General features: G+C 41.3%; 1 protein-coding gene and 1 pseudogene across 1 annotated transcript; both read left to right on the top strand.

Annotated features, from left to right (window-relative positions):
* Window positions 1-754: 754 nt before the first annotated feature.
* Window positions 755-7087, top strand: LOC131315023 (probable beta-D-xylosidase 2). Its single transcript, XM_058344066.1, has 7 exons — window positions 755-1236; window positions 2702-2989; window positions 4102-4271; window positions 4540-4637; window positions 4745-5095; window positions 5686-6099; window positions 6186-7087. The coding sequence occupies exons 1-7, from the start codon at window positions 832-834 to the stop codon at window positions 6797-6799; spliced, it is 2340 nt and encodes a 779-aa protein (XP_058200049.1). The 5' UTR covers window positions 755-831; the 3' UTR covers window positions 6800-7087.
* A 1137-nt stretch (window positions 7088-8224) lies between these two features.
* LOC131312921 (serine/threonine-protein kinase RUNKEL-like) lies at window positions 8225-11337 on the top strand (annotated as a pseudogene).
* Window positions 11338-11604: the final 267 nt, after the last annotated feature.

Here is an 11604-nt window from a genome sequence, read left to right on the forward strand (position 1 = left end):
ATATCCAATTGTTACAGCCACACATTTACTTTGGGTCTCATATATGCTTAGTGGTAGTAGGTATAGGTCTCACAATGTTGGCGATATATGAAGAGAACCACTGAATAATTTTCAGTCTGATATTCACATCTCTGTGAGTTACAAAAACATTCTTTTAATTCAAAGAAACTCTAGCTAGCTTTAATTCATCACTATGAGGCTTTAAATCAATCTCATAAACAAAGTTGACTCAGTTTTTTACTCTTCGATCCCTTTGTAATCTTAAATTCGAAAACTCCATCGATCTCGTGCAGTAAATATGAGGCTACATACACATTTGTTGCTTGAACCAATTGTACATTTTGACCTGCTTACAACATGGGTAATCCCAACCAAATTTTAAAATCTTTGAATTTTTTTTTTGCTATCAAATTGCATTCCCACCACCCGAAAAAAAGACATTGCTAAAAATAGTGAAAACAACGACATTATTTTCCAAGAGGTCACAAGTTTGTATCCCACGAAGACTAAATATCACAAACCTAGAATCCAATGGAAGCTTGTCCGATCGTTAATTTCAAAACCCTAGAGATAGTCGAGGTGCGCACAGCGTGCCGAACATCTGTTTATAAAAAATAAAATAAAAAGAAGAAACAACATTATCACATAGAGATGCCAATAATAAAAGCGGTATTCTTACATCATCTCTCTGCCAAAAAAACGCACCACAGATCACAACTATAAATAGACGGACACACAATCAAACACTTAAATATCGCCATTCCCTAGCTAGCTGAAAGCCTCAAACCATAGGGAAGAGAAATACATTCTTTTATTTTTCATTTTTCAAACATGACTCGCTCCATTTCTCTTCCCTTTCCCCCCTCTCTCCTCCTCCTCCTCCTCGTCCTCGTCTTATCAGCCGCCACTCGGCCACCCTTCGCATGTGACCCCGGAGAAAAGACGACGAAGGACTTCCCATTTTGCCGGGAATCTCTACCGGTGGCGGAGAGAGTGAGGGACTTCATCGGACGGCTGACATTGCAGGAGAAGCTTAAGCTGCTAGGGAACACCGCGGCGGCCGTGCCGCGGCTGGGGATCAAAGGGTACGAATGGTGGTCGGAGGCTCTTCACGGGGTTTCCAATGTAGGTCCCGGGACTAAGTTCGGCGGGGAGTTTCCTGGGGCCACTAGCTTCCCTCAAGTGATAACCACCGCAGCCTCTTTCAACGCGTCGTTGTGGGAACAAATCGGACGGGTAAGGTTTATCCATCTCATTGACAAGAATTGTTGACAGTTTTGGCGATTTGAAAGTTATATATATTCGGTTTTTAATGAGAAAAAAGTTTTGTTCCCGGTTGAGATGTTAGTTTTTACGAATCAAAGAGTCTTTTTCTACCCCCTCGATCAAAATTATCTTAAAGCCTTTGTTTCCTGTTGCTCTTTCTATTGTATTTCATTTTTTCCTTGTGAAAATTTATCATTTTCGATAAAGGTGTAGAAATAAAATGTGAGATGTAACGGGCTCCGCTCTGATACTATGTAAGAATTTTATGTTCATCTCAAAACCAATTGATAATGAGTGGAGAGGTCCCAAATGTTATTAAGTGATCACTCATTCCACTCCCAAGTAATGTGGGATTCATTTCCTTAATATCTTCCCTCACGTGCAGTCACGTTTGAAGACTATCACGTGTGGCCACTTTTTGGGTCCTATCATCGTGTAACATTTTTGCTCGTCTGTCATCGCGGGGTGTGGATTGTGAATTTTATAAAATGTGGGGTGGACCGGGCCCCGCTTTGATACCATGTGGAAACTTTATATCAATCTCATAATCAATTGGCAATGAGTGGAGAGATCCCAAATGTTATTAAGTGATCACCAATTTTACTCTCAAGCAATGCGAGACTCGATTTCCTTAACAAAAGAAACAAAAAAAAAATGTCAGACCGCTTTTCTACTATCTCTCCTAAAATCAATTAGTGTTAGCGAAGGTTTCAATTAAGTCTTTTGTGGCATTCAACATTGAACCCGCAAGTCTTTTTTTAAAGCGGTCGCATGGAGTGTTATTGTGTAACCAAATCTATAGAGTTACCCCGGGCCCAACAATCCCTTCCTTATGATGACTCCCCCACGACTCGAACCCATGATATCCTGGCTCTGATACCACTTGTCGGACCGTTTTTCTACCATCTCTCCTAAAATCAATTGGTGTTAACGAATGTTTCAATTAAGTCTTTTATGGCATTCGACATCGCATCCGCAAGTCTTTTTTTAGAGCGAAAACAGAGAGTGACATTATGTAACCAAATCTATGGGGCACTCTGGACCCAACAAAAGAAAAGAGAGCCAAGGTACCTTTTTCTTTTCACTAGTTTATTACTATAAGTTGCTTTGTCGTATTTGGGCTTTATCCATTTAGAATTTACAATGAGGAAAAGCAGTGTTGGATGCTGACATTGCAAATTAAAAGAGAGAGTTAACGCTGTGGCCCAGAGGGCCAAAAAAACAAGATATCATGTCTTTTTAATGAATACGATAAGATTTGTTTTTTATTTGTAGATTCATGTAGAAATATGAGAATTGCGTATACAATTGATGGATACTTCAAAAGAAACATTGTACATTGTTCAATTTGAGAAATAAATACTGGCCACCTCGTATGAAAAATTCTGGTTTTGTCTCTTTATCTAAGTAGGGTTGTGGTGCGCATGGCATGTAGGTGGCGTCGGACGAGGCAAGAGCGATGTACAACGGAGGGATGGCGGGACTGACGTATTGGAGCCCAAACGTGAACATATTCCGAGACCCGAGGTGGGGGCGGGGACAGGAGACTCCCGGTGAAGATCCGGTGTTAGCCGGTGAGTACGCGGCAAGGTACGTGAGGGGGCTACAGGGAAACGACGACGGTGAGGGTGAGCGGTTGAAGGTGGCAGCTTGTTGCAAGCACTACACGGCTTACGACCTCGATAACTGGAGCGGGGTCGATCGTTTCCACTTTAATGCTCAGGTACGTCGCAATCACTACTGTTACGTCGACAGACATCACACGTGATCTCTCTGATCGTTCTTTCCTGATCGTTCATCACATTTAGGCAGGCTACACTATATGTACGGTTAGGATCGGGAGCCTATTTTTGTCTTGGCTCTTTAGCACTAATTTGGAAGGTATTGCATTGCATGGGATTCTGGGGTAATAAAACTGTCTGTAGGTTGGATGTTTCTCTGCAGCGCTCTGCTTCCCGTGAGGTGAGATTGTAGGGAGGGAGGGTGAAATTGTACAGTAGTCCCGGACTATTGTCACATTATATTTCGGATCACTTTACAATTATACATTCATGTGAGATCTGCTACTAAGTGTATATGAATCTCATTGGAACATGCGGTTGTAAAGTAGTCCGGAGTACCACGTAGCAGTACTCCCAAACTATTAAATAATTACTCAGAGGGAGGAGACAAATTCGTCTTTTGCGGTAGTACGTGTTTGCATTACTACTCCGTGGATTCACAGCTTACCATCTCAGCATCAAATTAACAAAGAATAATTATTTGGGATCCATGGCTTTTAATTTGTGTAGGTATTTTAGGGGACAAATTGACACGTATTGTGTTGGGAATGGTGTTGAAGCATTGCTCCAAGAATACTCAATAATCTCTGATTGATCATGTGCTTTTGGGTTATTAGATACATACAAATGTTTGGCCACAAAAGTCGTATTTGTATAGTTCGCTGAAATTTTGTGCTTCCCTAAGAAATTAACAGATTTTTACTTTTCCATAGTGTTTGAGATAGTATTATATTTTTCTGAAAATAGTTTAAAATAGCAAATTATGTACTTAAATGTAACTTGCAAAAATTACCTTGTCTACTTCGATATCTTGAATTCAAACCACCATTTGCTCATTTTTACGAGTTACTATTCCGATATGTGATATCTTCCTGAAAATGTTCCCCAAAATGCCAATTCGGCCTCTCATATATTTCATAGTGTACGTTTTACTTCCTCTGCATCTCTGGCTTCTACTCCTTTGTTTCTTTCCCCTTGTTTAATTTCTAGCTCCATGATCTGATCTGATCTGATCTGATCTGTTCTGTTTATGATCTCTGTCTGTCTCTCTCAGGTAAGCAAACAAGATATGGAAGATACATTTGACGTACCTTTTAGAGAGTGCGTGCTACATGGGAAGGTGGCGAGTGTTATGTGCTCTTACAATCAAGTCAATGGCATTCCCACCTGTGCTAATCCTAAACTCCTCCGCCACACAATTCGTGGCAATTGGCGCCTCAACGGGTAATTTCATTAATTTACACTTCTAATAATTAACTCAATTTCATGACATCTTTACTGTCACGTCCTTCATTCTTCATGAATTAATCGAACAAATTTGGTGTATTTCACTCATCTTGTTTATTCAATCAGACAGAGAGCACAGCACAGCACTAGTGTTGTTTGATTTGTGATCAACAAGCTAGACTTATTAAGATCATCTATCTGTACTTAGCAGCATCACTAGTAATGTTTGGTAATCACATAAAACTATTTCTGATTTTACCCATAGGTACATCGTCTCGGACTGTGACTCGGTTGGAGTTCTCTATGATAATCAACACTACACGTCAACACCCGAAGAAGCAGCTGCTTCTGCAATTAAAGCAGGTTTAATCTTCTTATCTCATAAGTTTACAATATACTCCATCTGTTTGATATTGTTGAAAAAAACAGCTCCACCTAATTTATTTTTCTCCAAAATTCTTTACCCTCAGGTTTGGATTTGGATTGTGGGCCATTTCTTGGGGTACACACAGGGGAAGCCATAAAGAGAGGGATTTTGAGAGAAGCTGACGTTGACGGGGCATTAGTTAATACAGTTACAATCCAAATGAGACTGGGCATGTTTGACGGAGAGCCGTCGGCCCAACGATTTGGGAATTTGGGTCCCGGAGATGTGTGCACCCCTGCTCACAAAGAGCTTGCACTTGAAGCCGCTAGGCAAGGCATTGTTCTTCTTAAGAACCGCAAAGCTTCTCTTCCTCTCTCCCCTCACCGCCACCAAACTGTTGCTGTTATCGGACCCAATTCAGATGTTACCGTCACTATGATCGGAAATTATGCCGGTAAGTCTTGTTTTCTTCGTTCCATGCTTGGTTGCACGATTTCTGTTATGATGTGAAAGCATGCTAAGGTAGGATTGTAGTAAATAATCTCTAGGCTTCGTTTGTGGTAGTACCCTTCACATATTCGCGCTTTTTCCTCCAAGGCTTTTTTCCCTCAATTCCTTCCATAAATCCAGACACTGCCACAGTGTGTACTAGAAATTTAAGACATAATCACACCATTACCTTAGGTTAGAGACTTAGAGGCTTCCATTGGATAAAGAAGAGTCAAGAGCATTATACTATAAACACGTAAACACCATCAACTTATATATTACATTATAATTAACCCCAAGGGTTGGTCGATTGGGAGCATATCCGTAAGTAAGGCGCTTGTCACCTCCAACTCGTAATTTTGGCACTTACCGCCAGCCAAATACAATAACTTTGGCCCACTGAAGTTTAGTGGAATTATTTGAGGTGCACGCTTTAAATTCCAATTAAATGCAGACTCCATCCAAAAATATTGGAGTATTATTGCGGAAAATTCTTCACAATCTTTATGTTTTCGACTTGTAAATCATGCTCTTGCTTTGGTTTTGGGCACATAGGTGTTGCCTGTGACTACACAAGTCCGGTACAAGGAATAGGAAGATACGTAAAAACAATACACCAACAAGGGTGCATTGACGTGGCTTGCACCAGCGACCAGCTATTTGGTGCAGCCATTGAAGCCTCACGTCAAGCCGATGCGACGGTACTGATCATGGGACTGGACCAGTCCATTGAGGCAGAGTTCAAAGACAGGGCCGGGCTTCTACTACCAGGACGTCAACAAGAACTTGTATCCAAAGTTGCCATGGCCTCCAAGGGCCCAACCGTATTGGTCTTGATGAGTGGGGGCCCAATAGACGTGTCGTTTGCCAAGAATGATCGACACGTGGCAGGCATCATTTGGGCTGGATACCCCGGCCAAGCTGGAGGATCTGCCATTGCTGATGTCCTATTCGGAACGCATAGTCCAGGTACAAAGGTAGAGTCTTTTAATGTTGCCAATGACATGGTACTTTACAGGATACTAACACAGGGAAAACTTTCGTGAATATTACAGGAGGAAAGTTGCCAATGACATGGTACCCACAAGACTACCTCTCCAAGCTGCCCATGACAAAAATGGACATGCGATCCAACCCGTCAAAATCCTATCCAGGCCGGACATACCGATTCTACAATGGTCCAGTAGTGTACCCATTTGGTCACGGCATGAGCTACTCAAAATTTGTTCACACCATCGCCGCCGCTCCGACCATCGTCGCAATTCCACTTGCCGGCCGGCACCGAGGATCTCATAACACCACCACCGTCTCTGCAGGCAGGGCAATAAGAGTAACACACACCAAATGCAACCGACTCTCTATCAGCCTGCACATAGACGTGAGGAATACGGGATCCAGAGATGGTTCCCACACGTTGCTCGTCTTCTCAACCCCGCCTGGGGCTGGACACTGGGCCCCGCACAAGCAGTTGGTCGCGTTTAAGAAAGTTCAAGTGCGCGCTGGGAGTCAAGAGCGAGTTGATGTCAACATTCATGTGTGCAAGTACTTGAGTGTTGTGGATAGATCTGGAATTAGGAGAATTACTATGGGTGAACATAGTCTTCACATTGGTGATATCAGGCACTCTATCTCCCTTCAAGCAGCTAATCTGGGGATAATCAAATCATGAATTCCCCACCAGAAAGATCCATCCAGCTTGCTTTGTCTATCCCATTCTTGCTTTCCAAATCCACTCTTATTTTATGGGGTTACTGAAGTGGCAACCCAACTGATTCTTACTATAGCTAATTCGCAAATGTTATTTCTTTGAAAGTGATTTTTTGTTTTTTTTGTTTTTGTTTCTCTTTCATTCTTCCCTTGTTATTTACATAGGACTAGATTCAGTCATTTTTATTTTTTCGGTATGTAGTATGTACTTTCATTATCTAAATAATTATCAGATTGGTTTTGAATTTTACAAGAGACTCAAGAGATGTTTTCTGGGTCTTCGGGGAATAGCCCCACATTTCCCCATTAAAATTTTCTAGTCCAAGATCCCCTCTTTCTCCATCTAAAGCTTAATCTCTTTGGAACTTGGGGAAAGAAGTGGAAAAGAAGAGAACATAATTAAGAAGAAAATGAGAGGGAAAGTTAAAGAGGAAATGGAGGAAAAGTTGAGTTGGATATAAAGTTTCTTCATGAAGTAAGCCTCTCTCTCTCAAACTTGATTGGAGTACTTAATTCTGTTTGTCGAAGTGATTTGCTGGTTTATTTGTTTTAATCAGGAATGTACTTTTCTGGTATCGAGAGGGTGGTTCTGGTCATATCGACATTATTATGTGATTATGGAAGTCACGTAGCTCTTTTCTTTTAATTACTTAAACAGGGACAGAGACCGTGTTTCTGACCTTGCAATGGCCAATTTGCACTTGTGTCAGGATATATAACAAACTAATGCATTGACAGTGTTTTTGCGTTTTCACTTTTTCTCACGAGTGCTTTAGGTGTCTTCCGTTTCTTGTTCTGTTTAGGATTCTTCACTCTTTAGATGACCCAAATGCAATGAAGTTTTATTCCTGGTAAAGCCCCAAACTGTTCAAAAAGATTCAATCCTACATCAGTTTGTTAGTTTGTCCAGAAGTTGGCATTCTATTCGGTCATTAATCCTAGTCTGAATGTACTATGGGCCTATGGCCCTTTGTGGGACTTCAGTTTAATTGATCTCTTTCTGTCTCTCTGTCCATGTATATATACAATTACTAGGTATGAAACTTCTGCGCACCTGTGGTTGGTTTTGGAATGTTGTGTTGGAGGCGATCTCATGTCATTGTTACAGCAGTTACCAAATTCTTTGGTTTTGATAACGTGTTTCAATCCATCAATGGTGCTATAGTTGATGAAGATTTCATTTATACATGAGTTTAAACTTAAGCACTAGATAGCAAGAACATGAGTGTCTCTTGTTGGTGATTGACACAAAAAGATGATAACATTTCGCACTAAAACATCCAAAAACTCATTATCCCCATACTGGTCCATCCAATTTAGGGTAACTGGTAACGGCAGGGCTAAACTTAGCATATAATTGGGAATATAGGGGTTGCAACATTTCTTCATGCTTTTATTTGTTATTGATCCCTTTTTCGTTGAAGCGGTACTTTGTATTCAGTATTACGTTCATGCAAGTGCATCAGGGGTTGTTCCTTCTCATTTGTTCATGGTAAAACATCACTTTCAAGAGTTTCTTGGTAAGTGGTAACTATGCTTCAAAACAAAAAAGTATCGAGATAATGGTCACCCTGCAGTTGGTAGACTAATATATCTGGTGGATGTTTAGTGTTTACAAGTGGAAAATCAACTAAATTATTTGGGTTGCAGGATAAGAAGCTTTCAGAAGATTCAATACATGATATCGCTCATGACCTGGTCAGAGCTTTGCAGTAAGGAAATTTATAATCGCTGTTTCATCTTTTTTTGTCCCTGATGGATTTGGTGATCATAGATATATTTGATCTATGGTTGCATTGGCATTTTTGCCAGGTTTTTGTGGCTTGAAATCCTCAAAAACTTTGTTAGATGAAAACGGATGCACAAAGGTGTTCATGGTCAAGATATTCTATTTTGTGAGTACCTCTGTTAGTCTGTTACTGTTAGATATGTCTCTAACCTCCTCTGTATCATATGTATTGCAGCTATGTGATTTTGGATTGGCAAGAAAGCTGAAGGATATAACTAAGACTCCTTTTTGTTGGTAGGTTCTTCCAACAATTGTCCTTTTCATGCTTGCTACTAATTTGGCTAGTATGTCACTATTAGTTGGACTACAGAATAGTTTTTCCTTTCTCAAAATTGTACCACAACTCTATCTACTCATTCATTTACCCTCTTGATGCATTTATTCGGTTGCCACACACGGAAGGTACCCCCGTTTACTACATGGCTCCTGAATTGTTTCAGGATGGAGGCATCCATTCTTATGCTTCTGATTTTGGGACCTTTGGTTGTGTGCTATACGAGTGCTATGCTGGGAACCCACCCTTTTTGGGAAAAGGATCGACTTTTTCATCACTTCCAGGTACTCCCAGCCGTCCCTTTTTCAATCTTATCAATTCTCTCCTAGTAAAAGATCCAGCTGAAAGAATACAGTGGACCGAACTCTATGGACGTGCCTTTTGGAGAACAAAATTTACTGCACTGCCTTTACCTCCTCATCCTGCTTTCACCAATATGATAGAGCTTCCGCCTAAACCGTATATCTCAGGATGCAATGGCAACAACCCTCCCCAAAACAAAACCACAACTAGATATCGTGGAAAAGATTCAAAAGGAGGTTCCAAGCAGCATGAGAATTGTAATCCGGGACCAAGAGGTTATTACACACCACTTAAGGGTACATCCAATGGCCGGAAGACACTATCAAAGGCTTCAGGCAAAGTTGTTGAGGAGGAGAAGAAAGATCCATTAAGCAATGCTCATGGTGTGAATCTTTTATGGCTCTCAAGATTAGCAAATTCAAACTTACAAAGAAAAAAAGAGAAGGAGAACAACAGGAGGCCATTGCCAACTGACTTAGAAAATGAAGCCGATGTGAATATTGAAGACACTGATATGGAACTCGATTTTAATGAGAACATGGAGGATGAGTCACATGGTTATCCTGACGGGTCTGATAATCCGGCTTGTGCTAGAAAAAATGTCAACTCCAAATCACCGCCAGGGAGTGTTAGAACAGATTGACAGTAACACTAACCAAGTGGATACAGCAATTGTTAATATTCATCTCTAAGATGACACAAGAGCCCATGATCTGGAACTATCTTCAGATCATGATAAAATGGGTGCCACTCCATGCAATGTTAGCCCTCAACTCAAAGTTCGAAGGGCTAAAGAAGTTCAGGGGGTGCCCTAGACTTTGATAATCTGAGATCATCCAATGACCTCTCCCAACTCCCAAGTGCTTTGGCATCCATCTGATCTCTCAGTAAAACCTGTGGAGCCCAGCAGAAAGGCTGATAAAGCATCAATCCCTTGTCTCCTCTTTGATACACTGCCAGTGTCAGATTTTGTGAAGATGCCTTTGGATCAGTTGGAGGCAGTTTCTAATAGGATTGTGGCATTCTTAGATGGGAAAACTACTAATGGTGAGAAGCAGAATGTGAGCACTCCTGTTGGTGAGAAGCAGAATGTGATCAGATAACTCGAAATGTTAAGTAGTAAGGCTGTTGCTGCAAAGATTTTGACCAACGGGCTGATTATGCAGGTGCTTTTCAAAATGTTGCGACAGTCCAAGGCTTCAGCTTTGCGTGTTCAACTTGCTTCACTGATTGGATTGTCGATTCGACATTCTACTTTTATAAATAAGAATTTGGAAAATTCTGGACTTTAAGGTTCACTGATTGATGGTCTCAGGGACAAACAAGAAAAAATGAGGAAGTTTTCTATAGCTGCTTTGGGCCAGTTACTGTTTTATACATCCACTCGTAATGAGCACAATGAGGATTGCAATCCTCCTGAATGTCCGTCAAAGGACATCAAGTTTTCGTCAGGCTGGCAGGTTTGTTCCCTACCTTATGCCATAAGCTCAACCAGTATTTCTTATGCCTTTCCTAGGTTCGTTTTCCCTTAAAATTTCATTTGGCTCCTTTCTTTTGGCCAGGTTTCAGGTCCACTGATTTCATTGGTGTCGGCACTTTTACGGAAGTAGAGGATGATGTCACTCAACTCTATGCATTGAGGACAATTGAAAACATCCGCAGTCAAGGAGCGACTTGGGCATCTCGTTTAGCCAGCCAGGATGTGATCGGTAACCTTTGCTATATATTTTTGGATGGGAAACAGGGAAACATGAAGCTCACAGCAGGGTCTTGTTTGGCATATCTTGTTCGTTTTAACCCTCCTAGCATTCAACATGTTGTGGAAAGACTTCCATTACGGGACACTCCAGCAGCCCTTGTCAAGGGCAGTTTACGTGAGCAACAAATTTGTTTAAACCTTCTTAATATGGCCATGCTTGGGACCCATATGATTGCAAACATTGGACGGCATCTTCTGTCCCTGGGGGAAGGGAAGAATCTTATCCCATGCCTCATGTCTCTTATTGAGCAGGGAAGTGAAGTGTTTGGGGAAAGGCACTTGTTTTTGTGGCTCTCCTTTGTAAGAATAGCAAGAGAGGGCTGCCATTTCTTTTGCAATGCACGGTTACTCTCAGCAGCGGATAGGTTGGTGTAGGAGGACATCTATGTGCACAAATGTTTAGATGGATTTGAAGGTCCATTAAGCACCCCACTTTTGCTTCTAACAGCTTGCCACACATCCAGAGAGGAGGAGCAGGATAAGAAAAGATGAGAGTGAGACTCTACTTCTGAGTGACATAGACACACTCTTCATCAACCCTCGAGCCCCATCAAGACAGTCTATCACAAGTATTCAACTTCTTGTTGAATCGCCGACCAAGTAATAAAGGACCATCTAGGAATATGCTTTTTGAACCATACC

This window comes from Rhododendron vialii, chromosome 13a, assembly GCF_030253575.1.
Source record: "Rhododendron vialii isolate Sample 1 chromosome 13a, ASM3025357v1".
Taxonomy (NCBI): Eukaryota; Viridiplantae; Streptophyta; class Magnoliopsida; order Ericales; family Ericaceae; genus Rhododendron; species Rhododendron vialii.

Bases quoted from the DNA above. Each gene is read 5' to 3' on its own strand.
- LOC131315023 (XM_058344066.1), top strand. From the start codon at position 832: ATGACTCGCTCCATTTCTCTTCCCTTTCCCCCCTCTCTCCTCCTCCTC. The intron at 1,237-2,701 runs GTAAGGTTTATC...CATGGCATGTAG, and splicing joins TGTGGGAACAAATCGGACGG to GTGGCGTCGGACGAGGCAAG. The intron at 5,096-5,685 runs GTAAGTCTTGTT...TTGGGCACATAG, and splicing joins TATGATCGGAAATTATGCCG to GTGTTGCCTGTGACTACACA.